At 43.5% G+C, this 27607-nt stretch overlaps 1 protein-coding gene across 1 annotated transcript in view; it reads right to left on the reverse strand.

Moving 5' to 3' along the window:
* Positions 1-27607, reverse strand: part of plcd4a (phospholipase C, delta 4a) — a 70958-nt gene that overhangs the window by 22289 nt on the left and 21062 nt on the right. The window contains 3 exon segments of the mRNA XM_026158256.1: positions 15285-15452; positions 15596-15748; positions 19642-19786. Coding sequence (XP_026014041.1) covers positions 15285-15452; positions 15596-15748; positions 19642-19786 — 466 coding nt within the window.

Genomic DNA, 27607 nt, shown 5'->3' on the forward strand with positions numbered 1-27607 from the left:
ATTCAATTCAATTCAATTCAATTTTATTTATATAGCGCTAAATCACAACATAAGTCGCCTTAAGGTGCTTCATAGATACAGAGAAAAACCCAACAATCATATGACCCCCTATGAGCAAGCACTTTGGCAACAGTGGGAAGGAAAAACTCCCTTTTAACAGGAAGAAACCTCCAGCAGAACCAGGCTCAGGGAGGGGCGGGGCCATCTGCTGCGACCGGTTGGGGTGAGAGAAGGAAGACAGGATAAAGACATGCTGTGGAAGAGAGACAGAGGTTAATAACAGGTATGATTCAATGCAGAGAGGTCTGTTAATACATAGTGAGTGAGAAAGGTGACTGGAAAGGAAAAACTCAATGCATCATGGGAATCCCCCGGCAGCCTACGTCTATTGCAGCATAACTAAGGGAGGATTCGGGGTCACCTGGTCCAGCCCTAACTATATGCTTTAGCAAAAAGGAAAGTTTGAAGCCTAATCTTGAAAGTAGAGATAGTGTCTGTCTCCTGAATCCAAACTGGAAACTGGTTCCACAGAAGAGGGGCCTGAAAACTGAAGGCTCTGCCTCCCATTCTACTTTTAAATACTCTAGGAACAACAAGTAGGCCTGCAGTGTGAGAGCGAAGTGCTCTAATAGGGTGATATGGTACTACAAGGTCATTAAGATAAGATGGGGCCTGATTATTTAAGACCTTGTATGTGAGGAGCAGGATTTTGAATTCTGGATTTAACAGGAAGCCAAAACAGGAGAAGTCTGCTCTCTCTTTCTAGTCCCTGTCAGGACTCTTGCTGCAGCATTTTGGATCAGCTGAAGGCTTTTCAGGGAGTTTTTAGGACTTCCTGATAATAATGAATTACAGTCGTCCAGCCTGGAAGTAATAAATGCATGAACTAGTTTTTCAGCGTCACTCTGAGACAGGATATTTCTAACTTTAGAGATGTTGTACAAATGGAAGAAAGCAGTCTTACATATTTGTTTAATATGTGCATTGAAGGACATGTCCTGGTCAAAAATGACTCCAAGGTTCCTCACAGTGTTACTGGAGGCCAAGGTAATGCCATCCAGAGTAAGAATCTGGTTAGATACCATATTTCTACGATTTTCAGGGCCGAGTACAATAACCTCAGTTTGATCTGAATTAAGAAGCAGAAAGTTAGCAGCAATCCAGGTCTTTATGTCTTTAAGACATTCCTGCAGTTTAACTCATTGGTGTGTGTTATCTGGCTTCATGGACAGATAGAGCTGGGTGTCATCTGCATAGCAGTGTAAATGTATGCTATGTCTTCTAATGATACTGCCTAAGGGAAGCATGTATAATGTAAACAGAATTGGTCCTAGCACTGAACCCTGTGGAACTCCATAATTAACCTCAGTGTGTGAAGAGGACTCTCCATTTACATGAACAACCTGAAGTCTATTAGATAGTTGCAGTGAAGACGAGCACACCTGCGGATGACCTGGAAAAGTTTTATCAGATTACAGTGCAGTACCTGTAATACCTACAGCATGTTCTAATCGCTCTAATAGGATATTAAGGTCGACAGTATCGAACGCTGCACTGAGGTCTAGCAGGACAAGCACAGAGATGAGTCCACTGTCAGAGGCCATAAGAAGATCATTTGTAACCTTCACTAAAGCTGTTTCTGTGCTGTGCTGAGCTCTGAAACCTGACTGAAACTCTTCAAATAAACCTCTGAAGATGATCTGTTAGCTGTTTGACAACTACTCTTTCAAGGATGTTTGATATGAAAGGAAGGTTGGAGATTGGCCTATAATTAGCTAAGACTGCTGGGTCTAGAGATGCTTTTTGAGTAAAGGTTTAACTACAGCCAGCTTGAAGGCCTGTGGTACATAGCCGATCATTAGAGATAGGTTGATCATATTTAAGATCGAAGAATTAATTAATGGCAGGACTTCTTTGAGCAGTTTTGTAGGAATGGGGTCTAAAAGACACGTTGATGGTTTGGAGGAAGTAATTATTGAAGTTAACTCAGAAAGATCAATTGGAGAAAAAGAGTCTAACTTAACATCAATGGTACTAAGAGTAGCTGTAGATAATATTACATCTGTGGGATGATTATTGGTAATTTTTTCTCTAATGATAAAGATTTTATTTGTGAAGAAGTTCATGAAGTCATTACTAGTTAACGTTAAAGGGATGGTTGGCTCAACAGAGCTCTGACTGTTTGTCAGCCTGGCTACAGAGCTGAAGAGAAACCTGGGGTTGTTCTTATTTTCTTCAATCAGTGATGAATAGTAAGATGTTCTGGCTTTGCGGAGGGCTTTCTCATAAAGCAGCAAACTATTTCTCCAGGCTAAATGATGATCCTCTAAATTTGTGACACGCCATTTCCTCTCCAGATTACGAGTCATCTGCTTTAGGCTACGTGTTTGAGAATTATACCACGGAGTCAGGTACTTCTGATTAGAGACCTTAGTTTTCACTGGAGCTACAGTATCCAGAGTCGTACGTAGTGAGGAGGTGAAATTATTAACAAGATGATCGACCTCTGTTGGGGTAGCGTTCAGATAGCTGCTCTGCTCTGTGTTGGTACAGGACATTGAAGATGATAACAGTGGGTGGATTATATTCTTAAACTTAGTTACAGTGCTTTCAGAAAGACATCTACTTTGATAAAGTCTACTCTCCACCGCTGTGTAATCAATTATTGTAAATGTAAATGTTATCAGGAAATGATCAGACAGGAGAGGGTTTTCAGGAAACACTGTTAAATGTTCAGTTTCTATGCCATATGTTAAAACAAGATCTAGAGTGTGATTAAAGTGGTGGGTGGGTTCTTTTACATTTTGAGAGAAACCAATTGAGTCTAATAACAGATTAAATGCCATGTTGAGGCTGTCATTTTTAGCATCTACATGGATGTTAAAATCACCCACAATAATTATTTTATCTGAGCTCAGAACTAAATCAGATATAAAGTCTGAGAAATCAGACAGAAACTCTGTGTAAGGCCCAGGTGGACGATAGATGATAACAAGTAAGACTGGTTTCTGAGTTTCACAGCTGGGGTGGACGAGGCTAAGCATCAGGCTTTCAAATGAATTAAAAGTCTGTCTTGGTCTTTCGTTGATTAATAGGTTGCTGTGAAAAATTGCTGCCACACCTCCCCCTCGCCCTGTGCTTCGAGGTTTCTGGTAGTTAGAATGACTCGGGGGTGTTGATTCATTTAAACTAACATAATCATCCTGCTGCAACCAGGTTTCTGTAAGGCAGAGTAAATCAATTTGTTGATCAATTATTAAGTCATGTACTAACAGAGACTTGGAGGAGAGAGACCTAATATTTAATAATCCACATTTCACTGTTTTACTCTTTGGTTCAGATGTGGATACTGTATTGTTCTTTCTTTGTAATTGTTTATGTTTAAGTTGTTTGTTGCTGGTTTTTAGTTTATTTTTTGTCTGTTTGGGAGCTGACACAGTCTCTATGGAGATGGGTTTTTGGGGGGGTAGCAGGAGGAGAGAAGCTGCAGAGAGGCGTGTAAGACTGCAACTCTGCTTCCTGGTCCCAACTCTGGATAGTCATATTTTGGGGGGTTTAATAAATTTGTCCATATTTCTAGAAATGAGAGCTGCTCCATCCAAAGTGGGATGGATGCCGTCTCTCCTAACAAGACCAGGTTTCCTCCAGAAGGTTTGCCAATTATCTATGAAGCCCACATCATTTCTGGGACACCACTCAGACAGCCAGCAATTTAAGGAGAACATGCGGCTAAACATGTCACTCCTGGTCTGATTGGGGAGGGGACCAGAGAAAACTACAGAGTCCCACATTGTTTTGGCAAAGTTGCACACCGATTCAATATTGATTATAGTGACCTCCGATTGGCGTAACCGGGTGTCATTACTGCCGACGTGAATTATGATTTTACTGAATTTATGTTTACCCTTAGCCAGCTCTGCCCCTGGAAGACAACTGACTATGGTTGCCGGTGTCTCTAGCTTCACATGTCTGAGAACAGAATAACCAATTACCAGAGTTTAACCCCCGGCGGGTGTGTCGCCGAGTGGGGAAAAACGGTTAGACACATGAACGGGTTGGTGGTGTACCTGGGGCTTCTGTTTAGGACTATGCTTCCTCCTCACCGTGACCCAGCCGCCCTCTTTCCCCAGCTGCTTGGGGTCTGCCGGGGAACAGCTAACGGGGTCTACGCTATCTTCGGCTGTGCGCCGGGGAGCAAATCTATTGCACAATCATATGGCCTGTGAGGGGGCAGTGACTGAGCTTTGCTTTTATTAAGCACTTCACGTAAGTCATAGTAAATGGTGGGGACGCCTGTGAGGTCGGGTGACCTCTCACTCAAGGGAGTGGCCTCATTGGGCCTGGGCACACGTGCGCAGGTCAGACAGTTTGAATGGCAAAATAGACTCCAGCTTATCACCTTCTGTCCCTCCCAGTCCAGGTGGGGATTGTGGAGTTTTAACCAAGGAAAGCCTAGAGTGAGGGGCGAGTCTGCAGAAGGGAGAACATAAAAGGTGACGCTCTCTCTGTGATTACCTGAGGTGACTAAAGTGACGGGTTTGGTGATGTGAGAGATCTGGGCGAAAATCGGATTATTTAATGCACGCGCTGGAATGGCCTGCTCCAGTCGAGTCAGTGGAATTCCTTACTGTGTGGAAAGGCCTGTGTTGACTAAATTCTGCTCAGAACCGGAGTCCACTAATGCCTGCAGGGAATGGAGAGCTTGATTACTTTCTAGAGTGACTGTCAGCACCAGTCTGGGTTTCCTGGTGAAGTGTGAACCGCCCACCCGTACCCCCGAAACTACAGGTGGGTCGCTCCATCTCTTCCTGAGGCAGGATGCGACTAAATGCTCCTGCGAGCTACAATAAAAACAGGCACGAGAGCTCAATCTCCTCTCTCTTTCCTCTGGAGATAACCGAGAGTGGTAACCCTGAATGGGTTCGGGCTTAATGTCCACGACGGAGGTGGACGTTCCGGCATCCAGAGGCTGAGAGACCATAAGCATGGGCGCCAGCGAACGCGGCGGGGTGCGGGGAAGAGAGTACTGTGATTCGCGGCTTCTCTCCCTCTCTCTTTCCCGCAACCGGTTGTCAATGCGGAGAGTGAGAGAGGCCAGCTCCTCAAAGGAAGCAGGCTCATCACGGGTAGCAAGCTGATCCTTCATAGCATCACTTAATGACTGCAGGAATACTCCCTGCAGTACTCGCCCTGACCAACCAGCCTCAGTGGCGGCGGAACCCGATAACCAGACTCAAATGCAGATCACACAGAGGCACGGACGAGTGTGATAAACAGAACTTTATTTCCTAGGGCCTGACAAATACTGTGAACTATGAGGAATAACATGGGACTTCAATTACGGTGGTAAACAGGAGTGACGCTAAACTATGAGAAATACTAGACTTAGGAAAGCACCAGAGAATTGTGATGAGGAGATATGTACAGGGGCACGGGGCAGGAAACATGACCTGGAGGCTCTGAACACTAGAATGAGAGGAGACAAGTTTTAGTGACTGAGTCTGTGAATCCTGGTGAGTATGAACCATAAAGAAACATTCTTACTTTGGCAGGTGGAGGAATGGCAAGGAAGGAGTGAGTGGTCCGAGTGAGCAGTTTTTGGTCTCCAGGAGATGGTGGTCTGATTGAGTACTGTGACAGGAGGGCAGGCAGGTGAGTGAATCCGAGAGGTGCTGTGACGCAAAGAGCTGCCAAGCACAAACCAGCTTCCGGATGAAAGTGTGTATTGCCAGGAGATGGAGGTGGCAGACAACAGGATAGTGTGGTTAGCTGAAGACTTGGCGAAGAGGAGAGGTGAGCGCTGGTCTTAAGTACTGGCAGCTCAATTGCCAGCAGGTGTGGAGACATGCAGGAAAGCAGCAACTCCGCCCTGGGGTGGAACTGTGACTGAGTGGAAAAACCCCAGCACTCACCCAGACCACGACACCGTGATGTTGCCAGACCTTTGCTGCTGCAAGCCTCCACAATCCGGTGGGATATCCTCTGATTAGACAGAGCTTTACAGAGATGGCTGGATTAGCAAGAGCAATCAAATAAATATATAATCTGAGTGTGGTCAATATAGGTATGAAGCGCATACACCAGACACAAACTGTGCTGGGAAGGTTACTTTTAAAATGTATTCCACTGCAGATTACAGATTACATGCCCCAAAATCTATTTTACAACGTATTCTGTTACGTTACTCAATGAGAGTAACGTATTCTGAATACTTTGGATTACTTAATATATTATCATGCTTTTTACAACTACATGAATGTACTTCTGCTGTTATTACTATCACTGAAGGCTACTCACCATACCAATACCCAGCAGTGGCTTTTGATATGGGGGACATGGGCGGTTGCCTAGGGCGGCATCGTGATGGGGGTGGCATCACAGGCATTGGCAAAAAAAAAAGTTGCTCGTACTCATGCTGCCCCGACATCATGTCAGCAAACTTTGGGAATGTCATAGGCACTGATCGGTTTTCTATCGCCCATTTCCTGGGAGTAAGGACGCCCTCCGTTTGCGAGGTGCGCCTGCTGCTTGCGGCACAGGGAGGAGAGGGCGGGGCGGCGGGGATTCACTGGTGGCTGGAGCAGCGTCTAATAACCAACTCGCAAAATAAAAACAAAATACAAACAAAACAACAAAACACGAAAACACCAGACATCAGGATACAGACGTATAATTTGCACCGATGTTTTTTCGAAATTCTGTACACGAAAACTGAGCGCGAGAGCCCTCGGTGCGCCTGCTCGCTGCTGAAGTCAAAGTAAACTTTATTGTCATCTCCGCTACATACAGTCCAGTATCGTATTTTCACGACCATAAGACGCACTGTACTAAAAGGCGCAGTCTCAGTTATGTGTGCCATTACTGTATTTAACACACACATAAGGCGCACTGGACCATAGGGCGCATACAAGTACCGTATGCGTATTTAAAAATAAAGCGGGAGCAAACCTGAGTTCGGTACCTTACTCACATTTTTATTACCAGTAATCGTCATCATCAACAACACACAAGCATACAAGTGTGCGTATTTAAAAATAAAGCAGGAGCAAAACAAAGTTTGGTACTCACATTTTTATCATCAATCAAACCCATCGAAGTCCTCATCCTCTGTGTCTGAATTGAACAGCTGCGCTAAATCTCCATCAAACATGCCAGGTTCACTGTCTTCACCGTCAGAGTCACTTTCCGTGCCGTGCGGCTCCTCGGAAACGATGCCGGCTTTTGCGAAAGCTCGAACAACAGTGCCAGCAGACATGTTAGCCCAAGCATCTACAATCCATTGGCAAATTGTGGCGTAACTCGCCCGGCGCTGCCTTCCACTCTTAGGGAAACTGTGGTCTCCATCGGTCATCCATCGCTCCCACGCCGCTCGCAGCCTTACTTTGAACGGGCGGTTCACACCGATGTCCAGCGGTTGGAGTTCCTTTGTCAGGCCTCCCGGAATGACAGCAAGCTCACAGTTCATTTGCTTCACAAGTTTTTTCACATCGGCTGTGAGATGGGCACGCATAGAGTCACAGATTAAGAGCGATGGTGATGCGTGGAAAAAACCACCTGGTCTCCTTACATACACCTCCCTCAGCCACTCTTTCATCATTTCCTCATCCATCCAGCCCTTTTCATTTGCCTTAATGATGATTCCTGCTGGAAACTTCTCTTTAGGCAAAGTCTTTCGCTTAAAAATCACCATAGGCGGCAGTTTCTGTCCATTAGCATGGCAGCCAAGCACAACAGTAAAAGAAGACTTTTCAAACCCCGTTGTGCGTATCGCTACCGTGCTGGTCCCCTGCTTCTCCACAGTGTGACTCACCGGGATGTCAAAAGTGAGCGGGACCTCGTCCATGTTTGTGATGTGGCTGGGCTGGATGTGTTTGTCGCCGATGTGTTTGCTGCAGTAGGAGCGGAAGATGGCCAGCTTTTCCTTATAATCCGCTGGAAGTTGCTGCGCTGCCGTAGTCCTGGTCCGGATGGAAAAATGGCACAGTTTCATAAAAAGTGAAAGTGAAACTGCTTTTAGCCGAATGGTGACCGTCGAAACGCTTCTCCCGCTCGTTCTTTGCTCGATGATCCACCGCTCGAGTCTTTCCTCCAACTCGGGCCACCTCGCCTTATGTCCGCGGAAACTCAGCTGCGTTTTCTTGACCTGCCGGAGCTTGTTTTCTAGCTTCCTCCATTTGCGAACCATTGATTCGTTAATCTTAAATTCTCTTGCCGCTGCTCGATTTCCATGTTCCTCCGCGTAGCTGATGGCCTTCAGTTTAAACTGTGCTTCATAAGCGTGTCTCTTTGCCATTTTCAGGGTTGTTAAAACAACGATGTTCCACATAATGCACATACCTGTCCTTTTATACAGGTATGTGCGATTGTCCCGGTATATACGATCAACGCCCACACTTCACCCTTTAGCGTTCTCATGGTGTTCTCTACTACGTCCTCCTTACAACACACAGGGCGCACTGCGCTATAGGGCGCGCCGTACTTTTTGAAGAAAATCTAAGACTTTTAAGTGCGCCTTATGGTCGTGAAAATACGGTATATAGAGAGACGACGAGGCTCCAGTTACAGCAGTGCAAGTAAACAAACAATAAATATAAGAAGAGTAAGAAAATAAATATACACTTTAGGACTAGAGGTAAAGGATCAATAACAATTTAAAATTTATAATTTACAGTTTGATGATTTAAAGTCTCACACAACCTGTCGAAAGGGGCGGGGCCGGCTGCTTCCAAATAGAGCACATTTCATTCATAATGATGTAAATCCAAGCCCATTATGTATTCATGATTTCATTCCTGGGTTGTGTGAAACCCCAGAAATACAGCCTAGACAAAGCGAATCTGTGAACTAAGGTGTAGGTTTATTAGGTTATGTTGTGGGGATCCTCGAGTTGGGGGCTGGGTGTTCATACTTATTAAAACCAATGGAAGATGGTCAGTGTTGCTTTTTGGTAATCTCAGTCTCTCAGTGAACGTGCTCCTGTGCCCAGCCAGCACGTCATGGAGTAGCTGGGAGGAATTATCCATGACATCCAAAAACAGTCAGTGATCACTGTCAGCCTCTCTCGGTTTTTATTACCGCTAATCATTTTTAAGCTCAGTTTATAAAACCTTGTCATGTACATGTACATCTACAGCCCAGCGCATGCAGCAGTATATTAATGACTAACCTCGTATTGTGGATGGATTATCTCAGTTGTTCTCCTGACTGAAGTTTGGTCCTTTTACAGCATCCTGCCATGCGATTACATTTGTCTCTAACCATCAGGAACCCTCACGTTAACTTTTATCGAGTGGAAAAAAGTTAGCATTCATCCTCCAGCTTCACTGTGCTTATGTTATGCTAAGATAGCTGTGTCGCTAGCGATCTTGTAGCACATCATTACATGCTTCCCAACAAGCTCATCTTGTAACCGGAAGGTTTATGGTTCGATCCCCAGCTCTGTCTGTCTTGGTCATTGTGTCCCTGGGCAAGACACTTCACCTACCGCCCACTGGTGTTGGCCAGAGGGGCCGATGGCGCGATATGGCAGCCTGGCTTCTGTCAGTCTGCCCCAGGGCAGCTGTGGCTACAACTGTAGCTGCCTCCACCAGTGTGTGAATGTGAGAGTGAATGAATAGTGGTATTGTAAAGCGCCTTGAGGGTCTCGAAAAGCGCTATATAAATGCAATTCATTATTATTATTATTATTATTATTATTATTATTATTATATACCAGCTAGCCCAACTTCAGTAACCCTACAAATGTCACTGCTGTTTAGTTTTCTGTCTTCATTTATGTTGGAATAGCAGATAGAAGATAGCAGAGCTGTACATCTTAATTTGTTTCCGAAATCTCTCGGTCAGGACATGGTATATTATATTTAGGTGGAAACTAGCGAGCTAACTTCCTGCTAACTTCTAACTCCGTTAAATTTAATAAATTCTGTTTTCATGGATGCCTGGATGTTAAACTTAAATGTTACACCTGGTAAAGTAGCAACGCTGATCATTTTATTACAGATGAAAGGATTTAGCCAGTTTTTAACTCTCTGTGATGTCCCAGTGATCGTGTGACCTGCAGTGGAGTTTGGGCCCAGGAACAGCTAATGACGACAGACTTAAGGACCGGATAGGATGGTCATTTGTTTCCTGGCTTTTGGAGTCTCAGTCAAAGGCGTATCCTTCAACTGAAGCTGGAGTTGCTCCTGATGCATCTACTGGAGTTTGAATGTGTATCTAAATGTTAGAGAAGGCACTCGGGTATAGGAAAAAGCTTGCATGAATATGCGTGTCATTGGGTGAATGACACTTGTTGTAAAAATTACTTTTCAAAACATCAACCCTAGAAAAGGACAACATGCTAATCCTGGCAAACACTTGCTATTCATAAGCATGAAGGCCCTTGGTGGACGGAGCCCTTGCACTTTGGTTGCAGACATCTTATGATCACATTTGACCTCTAAAAAGACAAGACAGAAAAAGCACATTCGGATTGAAAGGGAGTGTCCCCCCGTTGCTCTATGTAACCACCGTTGGACTGTCTTTTCTTAAATTAGAACTGAAGAGAAACATCTCTAGAGCTAGAAAAGTGTCTAGCAGCTCTAAACAGCTGATATGGAGCTTGCATTGTGCTGTGCCATCACATATCACATTTTGAAAATTTCCCTGGCCAGTTGCATTCAAAAGTCACCAAACTTTATTGATCTCCATGGGGAAATTCCTCTCTGCATTTAACCCATTCACTCAGTGAATCAGTGGGCAGCCATTGGGCGCCTGGGGAGCAGTGTGTAGGGACGCTACCTTGCTCAGGGGTACCTCAGGGTAGCCATTCAGTGGATTCGAACCCCCGACCTTCCAATCATGGTGGTGTTTATTTCCTCCCATAGTAATGCTGCTGCCTTGTCTACCACAGGAGTGTTTGTTAATGGGAGGAAACATGGTGGCCTGACCCAGAACTGTAACCATTAACCTTGAGACAGTTCTCGCTGCCCACAGTGGGTGAGGGGTTGTCACTCCCTAAAACATCTAGAGACAAAGAAGATCTGCAAATGCTATTTGATCTATTTAACTATTTAAATAATATGCAAATATAATACTGTCATATACTGGGATTTTTCCAGTGTTTTCTCCAGCCACCAAGTCCAGATCCAGCCAGATTTTCTGCTACTCTTTAGTGGTAACTTGGCTTCTCTATGTAATTTCTTAGATCTTTTGACTTCTCGTGGCTAATGATATTCTCTCCCTGTTTCCAGTCTGTCTCAGTTTGGGTCCAGGTTATATCACTTACCTGCTTGGTTCACCTGTTCACTCAACACTGCTCTTCTTCTCTCCACCGCACTGGTCTAAGCTCGGTCACTGTTTCATTACTCACCTGTCTGCCCTCCTGGACCCTGTCTCCCACTGGAATCGGAGAGAGCGATTGTTGGAGCTGAGAGAGTCTAGCAGTTGCTTCCCCTCCCTGAAAATCACTTTACTCTGCTCAAGTAAGCAAAGTTCACCACCTCCAGTCAGTGTAACTGGAAGGTTTTCCCCTGGACCAGTGACACCAACTCTATTTCCCTCTCTCCTAGTGAGCCCCCTCCTTGTGAATCCTGTTCTGTTTCCCTGGGTGGGTCTGCCTTTGAGTTCCATTGAGTGCTCATGGCTGTTTCAGCCTTGTGACAAACTTGTGTGAGGTGTTTGACACTTAGGAAATGAAAAACAGGAAGAAACCTCCGGCAGAACCGGGCTCAGGAAGGACTGTCATCTGCTTTGACCGATTGGGTTAAGAAGACAGGATAAAGACATGATGTGGAAGAGAGACAGAGATTAATATGATACAGTGCAGAGAGGTCTATTAACACATAGTGAGTGAGAAAGGTGACTGAAGAAGAAACACCCAGTGCATCATGGTAAATGGTAAATGGCCTGTATTTATATAGCGCTTTACTAGTCCCTAAGGACCCCAAAGCGCTTTACATATCCAGTCATCCACCCATTCACACACACATTCACACACTGGTGATGGCAAGCTACATTGTAGCCACAGCCACCCTGGGGCGCACTGACAGAGGCGAGGCTGCCGGACACTGGCGCCACCGGGCCCTCTGACCTCTGACCACCACCAGTAGGCAACGGGTGAAGTGTCTTGCCCAAGGACACAACGACCGAGACTGTCCAAGCCGGGGCTCGAACCGGCAACCTTCCGATTACAAGGCGAACTCCCAACTCTTGAGCCACGATCGCCCTATGGCCATGGGAATCCCCCAGCAGCCTACACCTATTGCAGCATAACTAAGGGAGGATTCAGGGTCACCTGGTCGAGCCCTAACTATATGCTTTAGCAAAAAGGAAAGTTTGAAGCCTAATCTTAATAGTAGACAGGGTATCTGTTATCCAAATCCAGACCTCAGAGAAGAGTGGTCGGAAAGCTGAAGCCACTGCCTCCCATTCCCATCAAAGTCATCTGTTTGAGTGGTACAATGGCGGGTGACGGATGCAATTGGGAGAGGGTAAATTATTATATATCGTGTATGTATTAATAGGGTTACACCCATGCCTTGGGAAACCGCAGGTGGGAAGCAAATACAATGTAAACAAAATTGGTGTTAGCACGTAATGCTGTGGAACTCCAGTTTGCCCATGTAAACAGGGAACCTTCTTCACACAATAAGGTTAATTATGGAGTCTATTATTCCATAATTGGTTGGAATCATATATAGATATGCGAATAAAAGTTTACAGATTTTAGCAAGGCTATCTCTCTGCTCACTGTAACTTCTCCCAAGGACTACTTCTGATAAGACTCATGGTTCAACCAGCATTTGACTTCCTCAGGAAACAGTTTTTAATGCAAGCGATTTATCGTAGAGATCAAAACAAATGATCCTGAATAGGGATGGGTATCGAAAACCGGTTCTTGTTGAGAACCGGTTCCCACTGTTTCAGTTCCTTGGAATTGTTTGCCATTTTTGCAAACGATTCCCTTATCGATTCCTGCCAGGTAAATGACGTCACCACGTTGCGGAGCGTCATTTACCTGGCAGGAAACACGGCACGTAAGCGGCTCAAACGCTCAAAAGTTTGGTTATACTTTACGAGAACGGATGACAACAGGGCAACTTGCAATACTTGTAAAGTAGATATTTCATTTAAGGGAGGAAACACTACGAATATGCAAAAGCATTTGCTCACAAAACACACGATGACATTAAATGAATGTCGTGTTTTTAATTCGCTCCGGACTCGTGAATCTCAACCCAGCAGCAGCGGTAACGTTTGCATGTCCTCTCCCGTTAATGCGGCAGGTAAATAATCACCTAACAGTGCATATTATGTTAGCGCGATCTGCCTTATTACAAACCTGCCATTATGTGCATTTAGGTGACCATGATGAGACAGACAGAGTCTGGCTCAGATGCTGGCAGTTCTCGCTGCAGTCTACCGGTAGCGTCTCCTTTCAGGCCAGGATAGACGAATGTCACCGAGCAGTGACTAAGTTTGTGGTAAAAGGCTGCCGCAGCAGATGCCCCCAATTTTCGGTAAGTGAATGTGTTTAATTGTAGGCAGGGACATTTCTGGATATTCTTGTGTAATTGCTACTGAATAATTTATGTTATACTTTGTTATTGCCACCGAAGAATATTTATTTTATTATTTTACATTTACAATTTTTTTTCCTGGGGACCCTGTGACACCCATTGAAGAGCTGTAGGCTGGATCTCTTAAGATCTCACTGTTGGGTTTGTAAGGCAAACTCCTCAAGATGGGTGGTGACCATGATGGCCATTTAGAAGTCGGCCATCTTGGATATAACTTTTGTTTTTCCAATAGGAAGAGGGCCATGTGACACATCAAACTTATTGGTAATGTCACAAGAAAAACAATGGTGTGCTTGGTTTCAACGTAACTTTATTCTTTCATTAGTTATTTACAAGTTTCTCTTTGTTCACAGCCATTGACATGTTGAAGAGGTTAACACGTGAGGAGCGGATCGAAATTGTGTTGCTATCTGGTGAACGCAGTAACCGGGTCATTGCAGCAGATTTCAATGCAAGACACCCTACGAGACCACCCATCTCCCATGCTACAGTCAGCAAACTGCTTGCTAAGTTTCGTGAAACTGGTTCAGTGTTGGATTTGCCAAAATGTGGACGCAAGAAAACTGTGACTAATGAAGAAACATCAGTGGCTGTCCTCGCTTCATTCAGCCAGAGCCCACAGCATAGCACTTGGCGCATGTCACTGGAGAGTGGCATTAGTCGAACATCCCTCCGGCAGATGTTAGCTACTCACAAATGGCACCCTTACAAACTCCAGCTGCTGCAGCATCTCAGCAAGGATGACCCAGATCGGCGCACAGAATTTGCAGAATGGCAAACTTTTATGTGAATGGTGACGTTAACAAACAAAAGCACCGCTATTGGTCTGACACTAACCCACATTGGATGGATCCCTCCAAGACTGTTGGAACAACAAAAGTGATGGTTTGGTGTGGTATATGGGGCACAACGATAGTGGGTCCATTCTTCATCAATGGAAACCTCAAGGCCACTGGATATTTGAAATTGCTACATGATGATGTGTTTCCCTCTTTATGCACTGAAGCTGGCACGTTCCCTGAGTTTTTCCAGCAAGATGGTGCACCACCACATTATGGGTGCAGGTCTGAGCATTCCTAGATGAACAGTTTCTGGAAAGTGGATTGGTCGTCGTGAGCCAATTGAATGACCCCAAGGTCTCCCGATCTGACCCCCTTAGACTTTTATCTTTGGGGTCATCTGAAGGCAATTGTCTATGATGTGAAGATACGAGATGTGCAGCACCTGAAACTACGGATACTGGATGCCTGTGCTGGCATTTCTCCTGCGGTGTTGCTATCAGTGTGTGAAGAGTGGGAGAAGAAGGTTGCATTGACAATCCAACACAATGGGCAGCACATTGAACACATTTTATAAGTGGTCAGAAACTTGTAAATAACTCATGAAAGAATAAAGTTACGTTGAAACCAAGCACACCATTGTTTTTCTTGTGACATTACCAATAAGTCTGATGTGTCACATGGCCCTCTTCCTATTGAAAAAACAAAAGTTGTATCCAAGACGGCCGACTTCTAAATGGCCACCATGGTCACCACCCATCTTGAGGAGTTTGCCCCCTCACATATACTAATGTGCCACAAACAGGACTTTAATATCACCAACCATTCCCATGTTATTACGGTGTATCCATATAAATGGCCCACCCTGTATATCAGACTGGATCATCAGCACATGCACAGTGGGTTGTCTGAGAGTTGTGAGACTGTGTCAAACATCTAGACCCACCTTGAGTCTGCAATGGATACTCTCATGGTGTGGGTGATCTTCATCAATTTCAGCTGCCTCATCGTCATCGCTGACCTCCCCATTCAGAGAATCTTCCACCATCCCACTTAAACTCTGCTCTAAACCACCATCTTTCTTCGCCTTCACAAGAATCTTCCCCTTAAGATCCTAACATAGGGGTCAAAAAGTCATCTTTAACATATACCATAGGTGTTCGGGGTTTCTTTGAATTTAGCATTCTAGTAGTTGATAATTTGCATTTCTATCAAATGATATGGCATTAGAGTTGGACAATAGATTACAGCCCTCACCTCAGGAGAGGGCAGTCTGATGGGGGCCTTGCCATCCAGTATAGTTTTCAACAACCTGTCACCAAGAATGTGGTTTAGATGATGTGCCATGACTCTCTGTTGTTCAACACTGCAGTGGTTCTCAATGGACAGGATGACTGGATATTGTGATACCTGAATGGGGGAGAGGAGGAGGAAGAGAGATGGAGGGAGTGAGTACCTTTTGTAATTGAAGACTGGAAACAGTTACAGTGAAATAGTAAAAATAGTAAATGGCCTGTATAGTGCTTTACTAGTCCCTAAGGACCCCAAAGCACTTTACACAACCAGTCATCCACACACACACATTCACACACTGATGATGGCAGCTACATTGTAGCCACAGCCACCCTGGGGCGCACTGACAGAGGCGAGGCTGCTGGACACTGGCGCCACCGGGCCCTCTGACCACCACCAGTAGGCAACGGGTGAAGTGTCTTGCCCAAGGACACAACGACCGAGACTGTCCAAGCCGGGGGTCGAACCGGCAACCTTCCGATTACAAGGTGAACTCCCAACTCTTGAGCCACGATCACCCCTACAGTGGTGTGAAAAAGTGTTTGCACCCTTCCTGATTTCCTATATTTGTATGTTTGGCAAACTTAAATATTTCAGATCAAACCAATTCAAATATTATAACACAAGTTAACACAAAATGCAGTTTCAAAATGAAGTCGTTTATTATAAAGACAGGCCCTGTGTAAAAGTGACTGGACCCCAAACCTACTAACTGGTTGGCCAGCTTAGCATCTTAGCAGCAACAACTGCAATCAAGCATTTGTCATAACTGGAAGTCTTTTACAGCACTGTGGAGGAATTTTTTCCCACTCATCTTTGCAGAATTGTTGGATTTCATTAACATTGGAGAGTTTTCAAGCATGAACTGTATTTTTAAGGTCAAGCCAGAACATGACAGTTGGATTCAGGTCAGGACTTTGACTAGGCTACTCCAATATCTTCATTTGTTTTTTCTAAGCCATTCAGGTAGATTTGCTTGTCCATTTTGAATCCAGAGCCAAACCCAAGTGCACATTAGCTTCAGGTCACAAACAGATGGATGGACATTCTCCTTCAGGATGTTTTGCTACACAGCAGAATTCATGGTTCCATTTACCACAGCAGGTTTTCCAGGTCCTGAGGCAGGGAAACAGCCCCAGACCAACACACTACCACCACCATATTTTACTGTTGGTATGATGTTCCTTTTCTGACAATGTGTTTACAGCTGTGTTACTTTTATGCCAGATGTAATGGGGCACATGCCTTCCAATAAGTTCAACTTTTCTTCTCGTTATTCCTCAGAATATTTTCCCAGAAGTCTTGGGCATCATCAAGATGTTTTCTGGGAAACCTGAGACTAGCCTTTAAGTTCCTTTTGCTCAGCAGTGGTTTTTGTCTTGGAACTCTGTGTCAAGGTCTGACTGTGTGGCAGCCAGGATGAGGACCCAAATGCAGGACTCTGGAGACAAAACCTGAACTTAAGCAGCTTTATTGCCAATAACTACAAACTAAAAATACAAAACACTAAACTCTTGGCATAGTAGCTAGACACTAGAAAGCAAAGCATGGAGCACACAGCACAGGGGTAACATGACCGGAGGACTACCTGAAGACTGATGATGTGATGAGGAGCAAATACAAACTGAGGACTTAAATACACTGGATAACGAGAGGATGGGCAACAGGTGGTAACACAGGTCATAACAGACAGAGGAGACAAAGGAAGAAATATAAGGAGAGTAACATGGGAACAGGTAAGGGAGACGAAACAGAGACATGGCTAAGAAACAAAGAGAGAGGGAGCGAGAGACACAACAGGCCAGGGAGACTAAGGAGTAAAGACAGAACACAGAGACAAAGACTGTGGGAAATGAGAACAAGACTGACATACACAGGAAACAAAGGGAAAGGAAAACACTCAGGGAACTAGACCAGAACCACAAGGGATAAACACAATCAGAAAATCTCAAACACATAAGAAAACTGAACTAGGAAATATAAGTTACCCTAGGAATACGACAATAATGAATAACCAAGATTCAAAAGTCTTCAAATGCAAAACACTGGGTCAAAACCCAGGACCATGACACTCTGCCATGCATGCCATTTTTGCTCAGTCTCTTTCTTATGGTGGAGTCATGAACACTGACCTTAACTGAGGCAGCTGAGGCCTTGTTTGGATGTTGTTCTGGGGTCTTTGTGACCTCTTTGCCATTTGTGGACAATGGCTCTCACTGTGGTTCACTGTACTCCCACAGCTTTAAAAATGGCCTTATAAGGCCATAATAAAGCCATATAATGGTTTTCCAGACTGAGAGATCTCCATAAATGTGTTTCATATTAATTCCTGAATTTCCTTGGATCACAGCATGATGTCTGGCTTTTAAAGGTTCTATTGGTCTACCCCACTTTGTCAGGCAGGTCCTGTATAGTGATTTCTTGAATAAGAACAGGTGTTGGCAGTAATCAGGTCTGCGTAGAGAAACTGAACTCAGCTCTCCAAAGATGTCAGTTTATGTTAAAACGAGGGAGGGTCAGTCATTTTCACACAGGGCCACGCAGATTTGTTTTCTTTCCTTTTAATAATAAACACCCTCATTTAGAAACTACAGTTTGTGTGTACTTGTGTTATCTTTATCTAAAATTTAAATTTACTTGATTATCTAAAACATTTAAATATGACGAGCATGTAAAAAAATTGGAAATCAGGAATTGGAAAGACACTTTTTCACACCACTGTATGATAACAGAAAACTTAAATGTCTGCACATCATCTCGGGTTGTGCCTGACTGGCTGTAAGACCAGCAGATGGATGGGCAATATTGAGTTTCCAACAAATATGAAATTTGGAATTAGATTCCTTTCATGTCAATTCAACAACCCATGCGTATAGAATTCAGCAGCCTTGCATACAAAGAAGCCATCATGCCTGGGACAGTGTCTGCTTTGCACACGCTGCTATACTCTTAGGCTCTCACAGATAGCTCTCTGCACCTTCTGCTTGTATGAATAAACTTACTTTTGACTGTCTGGAGGCAGAGCCCAAAGGAAGACGAGGTCTAATATGATTGGCCACTATGATAGACATTTCAGGTTACATTAAACTGAATTATACTGTGGCAGCAACAGAAACCATCTTTTAAACTGTATTTGTTTACAATTTGAAAAATGAGATTTGCCAAATGAACTATTAACAATTATTGTTTGCTGTGCAGTAGTGGAAATACTGACAACTGTCACTGGGTTACTTTACTGTTGAAGAAATATTTTAAACCAGAGGCTTCTAAGGCAAGTTCTGAAGCCACTGCACTGCTGTCCCATTAATCTGTTATACAGTATAACATACAGTGGCTTGAAAAGTATTCGGCCCCCTTGAACTTTTCCCACATGTTGTCACATTACAGCCACAAACATGAATCAGTTTTATTGGAATTCCAGGTGAAAGACCAACACAAAGTGGTGCACACGTGAGAAGTGGAACGAAAATCAGACATGATTCCAAACATTTTTACAAATAAATAACTGCAAAGTGGGGTGTGCGCCAGTGATTGTGGAGTGGCTCCCACAGACAGCCCACTGCAGCCTCTTAATGGGTTCAGAGTCACCATGGGTTACATTCTCCATGTAGCTTACTGTGCAGCTCTCTCTTTCAGCACGGAGGGATGTCTCTCTAATATCCAAAGGACAGGGAGGTAATGAATATTAGTAAGGAGTAAAGCCATGTGAGTGGTCTGGAATAAAAAAAAAAGAGGTTGGTTTATGACTGTGATGACGGGGATGTATATGTGCAGGCAGGGCCTCACATGTGCCATTACAGGTCATCTGCTTTAAAGGTGTGAGTAGATGTTTCTTCAGCCAGGACACATGGGGGTGTGATATCCTATACTAAATACATTGTACGTTGTTCTGTTTCTCAGGGAGCAGAGGTTTTAGGCAAAGCATTCTGCTTAAGCTGTAGGACAGCTATCAACCGAAACACTGCTATTCCCTTATAAAAGTGTAAAATAACCCACTCAGGTGATCCTACCTTGAAGGCATAGTTTCCAACTGCACTAACCACATCCTTGAAAAGTATCTTGGAGGTGAAAGTGTGTCCATGATATACAATGGGCTCTCCATTGGCACCATCCCAGCAGTCTACTTCAACACATCGGCAGCCACGATTCAGAGCCCTGAAGAACAAGGACAAATACAATCTTTCCTTTATTATTGATTCTGTTCTGGTTCACAGAAAGGTAAAAAATACAATGGCCATGAATATATCCTTCATCTTCTTCTTCTTCTTCTTCCTTCGATTGCTCCTACAGTGGATCATCTGCCTCCGTGTCACTTTATTTTTAGTATCCTCCACTGTCACACCAACCCTTTATATGTCCGTCACTACATCCCTGAACTTCCTCTGAGGTCTTCCTGTGTTCCCCCTTCCAAGCAGATCCATAATCATAATCCTTTGTCTAATATATCCACCATCTCTCCTCTGCACAAACCATTTCAACCTTGCTTCTCTAACTTTGTCTCCAAACTCCTCTACATGAACTATCCCTCTAATACACTCATTTTTTTAAAATGAAAATGTTATCATTGTCAACTCTGCCACCTCCGGCTTACCATCCTGTCTTTTTGTCAGTGCCACTTTTTCCAAACCATACATCATAGTCTGTCTCACTATGATCTTGTACACCTTCCCTTTCACTCTTGCTGCTATCCCTGTGTCACACATCATCCCTAACACTTCTCTCCACCCAGACAACCCTGCCTACACTCACTTGACCCCGTCTGCCTTTTATTCACACATTCTGGATTCTGGATTGCTTCTACTGACTTTCTGACAGGATCCTGTGTGAAAAAATCATTGCAACCCCCTGTTATAACTTAAATTAATGGTGGTGTATTATATCTTTGGAAAGCCGAGTTCAATTTCTCTAGCCACACCGAGACCTGATTACTGCCACCACCTGATCTCAATCAAGAAATCACTTAAATAGGATCTGTCTGACAAAGTAGAGTATGCCAAAAGATCCTCAAAATCTAGTACAGCGATGAAGATGTTAGAAAGACCCAAGAGAAACATCCAAAGACCCGAATGCCTCGCTTGGTTGAGGTCAGTGTTCGTGACTCCACCATGAGAAAGAGATCCTTCATGACAGAGTTCAAAAACCACTGCTGAGCAAAAGGAGCACAAAGACTCATTTCAGTTATGCCTGAAAATATCTTGATGATCCCCAAGTCCTTTGGGAATATACTCTGAGCTGACGAGACAAAAGTTTAACTTTTTGGAAGGTGTGTGTCCCATATCGACATCCAGTGTAAAAGTAACACAGCATTTCAGAAAATGAACATCATACCAACAGTAAAATATGGTGGTGGTAGTGTGTTGGTCTGGGGCTCTTTTGCTGCCTGCCAGGACCTGGAAAACCTGCTGTGGTAAATGGAACTCACTCCACGGTTGATTACATGGTCCACTATTGTAGCTCTGATGTCATCAGTAATTCTATTTCTTACTCTTCTTACCCTTCCTCTTCCCCCTCCTCATCCTTGTCCTTGTCCTCTAACTTCACCTCCTTGTCCTTGTCGTCCTCTTCGTCCTACTTCTTCACCTCCACGTCCTCTTCCTCGGCCTTCTCTAATTCTCACTCTTCTCACTCTTCCTGCTCCCTCCATTGTACTCCACACGCACAGCTTACCTGTAGCTTATTTATAGTGCGTAGGCTGATTGCAAAGTGAACTAATTATCTAACACAGTTTTCACATGAGACAGTGTGCCAGACAGTTGGCAAAATACTGTAAATAACAGCCATAAATGTGTATAGTTTTGCTAGGAGTGTGTTGATCATTTGGAAGCTGAGTGCAAAGCAGTGTTTGTGCTTTTAGTTTTGCAAACTCAGTGAGTGGTTTTGCTATAAGTATTAATAGTTTTAGGAATTGTGCTATAAGAATCACAGTTAGGGTTTAAGCATTCAGAAAAAACTGTATTGCTTCAATCTTAAATATGATCAACCTATCTCTAATAATAATCTATGTACCACAGGCCTTCAAGCTGGCTGTAGTTAAACCTTTACTCAAAAAGCATCTCTAGACCCAGCAGTCTTAGCTAATTATAGGCCAATCTCCAACCTTCCTTTCATATCAAACATCCTTGAAAGAGTAGTTGTCAAACAGCTAACAGATCATCTGCAGAGGAATGGTTTATTTGAAGAGTTTCAGCCAGCCTGAGGTTAATTATGGAGTTCCACAGGGTTCAGGACCAATCCTATTTACATTATACATGCTTCCCTTAGGCAGCATCATTAGAAGACATACATTTACAGCTCGCAAGCTACTGTAGCCAAACCCAGGCAAATATCCCAGAATGCATTTTGTCCAAAACTTAAACAAGGCAGTTGCGGAGGAACGCAGAGTGGCGGAGTTTGAAATATTACTCTTTCTGGGTCACAAAATAAATTTTTAAGATATTTTCACGTCAAATCCCCTGATGAAAAATGTTCTGTTCTTATTTAAACAGCTGACTTTGAATTTAATCTAACACTAAAAAGAAATATTTAAATTAAGGAAGAAACATTTTCATAATATCTTATCTTAATGACCTTGTAGTACCATATCACCCTATTAGAGCACTTCGCTCTCGCTCTGCAGGCCTACTTGTTGTTCCTAGAGTATTTAAAAGTAGAATGGGAGGCAGAGCCTTCAGTTTTCAGGCCCCTCTTCTGTGGAACCAGCTTCCAGTTTGGATTCAGGAGACAGACACTATCTCTACTTTCAAGATTAGGCTTCAAACTTTCCTTTTTGCTAAAGCATATAGTTAGGGCTGGACCAGGTGACCCTGAATCCTCCCTTAGTTATGCTGCAATAGATGTAGGCTGCTGGGGATTCCCATGATGCACTGAGTTTTTCCTTTCCAGTCACCTTTCTCACTCACTATGTGTTAACAGACCTCTCTGCATTGAATCATATCTGTTATTAACCTCTGTCTCTCTTCCACAGCATGTCTTTATCCTGTCTTCCTTCTCTCACCCCAACCAATCACAGCAGATGGCCCCGCCCCTCCCTGAGCCTGGTTCTGCTGGAGGTTTCTTCCTGTTAAAAGGAAGTTTGTCCTCCCCACTGTCGCCAAAGTGCTGCTCATAGGGGGTCATATGATTGTTGGGTTTTTCTCTGTATCTATTAGTGTACGATCTACTGTGCAATATAAAACACCTTTAGGTGACTGTTGCTGTGATTTGGCGCTATATAAATAAAATTGAATTGAATATTAATTTCCAACACTAAGACTATTAGCAAATCTTTCATGGTATCCCTTGTGTTATTCTAATGTTTTCATTGATACATTTAATGGATGAGAAATAATCACTTAAAAATAATATGATGTCAAGGCCCTGTCTTTATTTTATTAAACTCAGCGGAGTATAGTGATAAGAATGTTTTCCAGTTAGAAAAGCTAGTCAACTGTGGGCACGAGTGAGTGCCCACAGTTGCAAAAATGAGTTTTTACCAGCTATGCCAAATTTCCAAGGCAAAGCCCTATATTCCACATTAAGACTTTGAAAAGCTTATCCACGCCTTCATTAGTTCTAGATTGGACTATTGCAACTCGCTATATTTCGGCCTCCAATTCTCTCTCCTCCAACACTTGCAATTAGTTCAAAATGCCGCAGCACACCTCTTAACTGGCTCCAGAAGGCATGATCACATCACCCCTGTTCTAGCCAATCTACACTGGCTCCTCATCAAATACCATATCGTTTTTAAAATCCTTTTGTATACTTTTAGAATTTTAAATAACCTGGCACCAAGTTACCTAACTGACCTCATCGACTTGTATAGCCCCATAAGAGCATTTAGATCCTCTAACCAACTGCTCTTAGTGCAACCAAGGCTCCGCCGAAAGACTAGAGTTAGACTTAAATCGCGCTTAAAAACTCACTTGTTTAATCTAGCCTTTTAAGCACATTAGTTCGGACTTCCACCTGGTCTGCATTTGTGCTACATAACTGTAACTGTTTTTGTTGTCTTTTGTTGTAACCTGCATTCCGGCACTTGTGTGAAGCACTTTTGTGGACACTGGTCCTTTCTAAATGTGCTATAGAAATAAACATTGATTGATTGATTGATTGATTGATTGATTGATTGATTGATTGATTGATTGATTGATTGAGAAAATTCTGAAATCAATTAAATCATTGTCTACTTACTTTTAAAATTTAGAATTTTACATTTAAATTTAAAAAGTAGACGTTGTGGGAAGCATTAAGCCACTTTGCTCTGTTTTAAGTGTCGTAATAAGAATTGAATTGAATTGCCCTTTATTTCCATTGCACATGTAAAATTTAATTATGGGTGCTCCACACCAACTGTGGATAAATAAAATATAAATAGTAAGACAGCAGGTATAATTAACAAACAGGAGAAATATATACAATCAAGACGAATCTATTAAAAACAATAGAAAAGGAACACGTTGGATAAAAGGTCTCAAAGTGCTTGAAAGTAGAGCAAAGGACTTGGTCTGAGTAGAGTCTGTGTGTGATTGGCCTTAGTGATGAGAGTTACTCAGACCATGGCTCATATTGATGAGGTGGGTGGGCAGGGGTGGGTTTTGCGAGGAAAGTGTTTGCTGATAGTGTTTGACCCCTGTGTACCAAACACCATAGCAGTAGGAGAGAACGCTTTCCATTGAGGAGTCGTAGAAGGCCAGTTGCATCTTCCAGTACAGGTTATTCTCCCTGAGGACACAGAGGAAGTGAATCCGCTGCTGGGCCTTCTTTACCGGGGCGATGGTGTTTGTGAAGCCATTCTCCATTTGTAAGGTGGGGAGTGGACCTGCCTGTGCCTCCCAAAGTTCATGATAAGTTGTTTCAGGTCCTCCCTGGACGACCTGCTTGTGGTGTGCTTGTGTGCTCTCTCCCTTTTTTTCTTCTCCCCGCCCTCTGGGTCTGCTTCTGGGAGAGTGAGAGTGTGGCGACCCCTGACCCGGAAGTGTCTCCGCTCAGCAGACAACACACCTGTACCTAATCTTCAACCCAGCTGTCACTAATCAGCCCCCATTTTGGGCTGAGGTAACGGTGTGTCCGGATGGCAGTCGACGCTGGTTTGTACTCGTAAGTAAAGTGTGCTCGTTATTGGTGATGTAGCTTTAGCTGGTTAACCTGCTCATCTGTTGTTGTTGCTTGTCTTTTAGGAGGAAAAGTACGGGGAGGAGGGTTGGAGAGAAGAAGCTTGCTAGGATTACCACTGGGGAGACTCACCTGCACCACTACTGGGAATTTGGAGAAAAGCACTGTTGGACTATTGCACTTCTTTTCATGTTTAAGACTGTTTTTTTGGGACTGTAAATAAACTCACTGTCTGCTTTGCATCCAGAGCTTCACGACTGAGTCTGTTTTTCCCATTACCCATGATAGGATGTTCAGTTTTCGGTTATTTTCTGAGCACCAAGGGGACAAGTTCTCCAACAGAAACCTGGACTCTCCGTAGCAAGTGTCCAGTTACCAAGACCCTCTGAAGGTCTACTAGAAGATGTGGCCTGGCTCAAAAATGAACAGCTACAAGAAGAAGTGCCCTCCATGGAGAAGGAGACAAGAAGCCAAGATCAAGCCATAATGGAGGGAAGTTAGCCAACTATCGGAGCTGTAGAAAGGTGCGATGATAAAAGAGGTACCTAAAAAGTGCTGTTCATAACTGAAGCCTTGGAAACTCCCAACCAAAGACTCACAGCCTTGGCCAGCTGCTTAAAGAGGTATGCCAGAGAGAAAAAAAAAACAAGCTGAACTCCACTGAACCACCCAAGGAGTACTCTTAGTGGCAGAGCACACTTAAAGACAGCACACTTAAAGGAAAGAGGAACAATTTTTTTTGACTGACCAACGCGTTTCGGCTTGTGGCCTTCATCAGGGTCATAGTAACACATACAGGGAGTGCAGAATTATTAGGCAAATGAGTATTTTGTCCACATCATCCTCCTCATGCATGTTGTCTTACTCCAAGCTGTATAGGCTCGAAAGCTTACTACCAATTAAGCATATTAGGTGATGTGCATCTCTGTAATGAGAAGGGGTGTGGTCTAATGACATCAACACCCTATATCAGGTGTGCATAATTATTAGGCAACGTCCTTTCCTTTGGCAAAATGGGTCAAAAGAAGGACTTGACAGGCTCAGAAAAGTCAAAAATAGTGAGATATCTTGCAGAGGGATGCAGCAGTCTCAAAATTGCAAAGCTTCTGAAGCGTGATCATCGAACAATCAAGCGTTTCATTCAAAATAGTCAACAGGGTCGCAAGAAGCGTGTGGAAAAACCAAGGCGCAAATTAACTGCCCATGAACTGAGAAAAGTCAAGCGTGCAGCTGCCAAGATGCCACTTGCCACCAGTTTGGCCATATTTCAGAGCTGCAACATCACTGGAGTGCCCAAAAGCACAAGGTGTGCAATACTCAGAGACATGGCCAAGGTAAGAAAGGCTGAAAGACGACCACCACTGAACAAGACACACAAGCTGAAACGTCAAGACTGGGCCAAGAAATATCTCAAGACTGGTTTTTCTAAGGTTTTATGGACTGATGAAATGAGAGTGAGTCTTGATGGGCCAGATGGATGGGCCCGTGGCTGGATTGGTAAAGGGCAGAGAGCTCCAGTCCGACTCAGACGCCAGCAAGGTGGAGGTGGAGTACTGGTTTGGGCTGGTATCATCAAAGATGAGCTTGTGGGGCCTTTTCGGGTTGAGGATGGAGTCAAGCTCAACTCCCAGTCCTACTGCCAGTTTCTGGAAGACACCTTCTTCAAGCAGTGGTACAGGAAGAAGTCTGCATCCTTCAAGAAAAACATGATTTTCATGCAGGACAATGCTCCATCACACGCGTCCAAGTACTCCACAGCGTGGCTGGCAAGAAAGGGTATAAAAGAAGAAAAACTAATGACATGGCCTCCTTGTTCACCTGATCTGAACCCCATTGAGAACCTGTGGTCCATCATCAAGTGTGAGATTTACAAGGAGGGAAAACAGTACACCTCTCTGAACAGTGTCTGGGAGGCTGTGGTTGCTGCTGCACGCAATGTTGATGGTGAACAGATCAAAACACTGACAGAATCCATGGATGGCAGGCTTTTGAGTGTCCTTGCAAAGAAAGGTGGCTATATTGGTCGCTGATTTGTTTTTGTTTTGTTTTTGAATGTCAGAAATGTATATTTGTGAATGTGGAGATGTTATATTGGTTTCACTGGTAAAAATAAATAATTGAAATGGGTATATATTTGTTTTTTGTTAAGTTGCCTAATAATTATGCACAGTAATAGTCACCTGCACACACAGATATCCCCCTAAAACAGCTAAAACTAAAAACAAACTAAAAACTACTTCCAAAAACATTCAGCTTTGATATTAATGAGTTTTTTGGGTTCATTGAGAACATGGTTGTTGTTCAATAATAACATTATTCCTCAAAAATACAACTTGCCTAATAATTCTGCACTCCCTGTAGTAGAAGTGTGCTTCAGAAAACAGAAAAAAATTCAAATGAACCAATCACATCTTCATAGATAAATCAGCTGATATATAACAGGTTGGTATTGGTTAATTGGTTAAGTCATGCCCAAGTAAATACTGGCCTAGATCATTAATGATGAAGACGGGGGGGAGGAGACATAATCCCCACCCGTCTTAAAATAATACATGCATGAAATACATAAGAAGAATATTACAAATATACAAAAATGATTACAAAGGAAAGCATTTAATTATTAATGATCTAGTCCAGTATTTACTTGTGCGTGACTTAAGCAAACCAAAATGATCAAAATTGATGATAATCCAACTTTGGACTACGAATACGTACTGATAAATCTCAACCTGATGAATTAGCTGTGAGCAACCATGTTTTGGCTTACTGTGCAATTTTACAAACCCCTACTCTTTCAAGGTACTACTCTCTAGAAGTATCTCTGGACAAGCTAGCATATTGCAGACACGCTTGTTAGAAGGAGTGGTTCACTAGCTACCCCAG

Source organism: Astatotilapia calliptera, chromosome 23, assembly GCF_900246225.1.
Source record: "Astatotilapia calliptera chromosome 23, fAstCal1.2, whole genome shotgun sequence".
NCBI lineage: Eukaryota > Metazoa > Chordata > Actinopteri > Cichliformes > Cichlidae > Astatotilapia > Astatotilapia calliptera.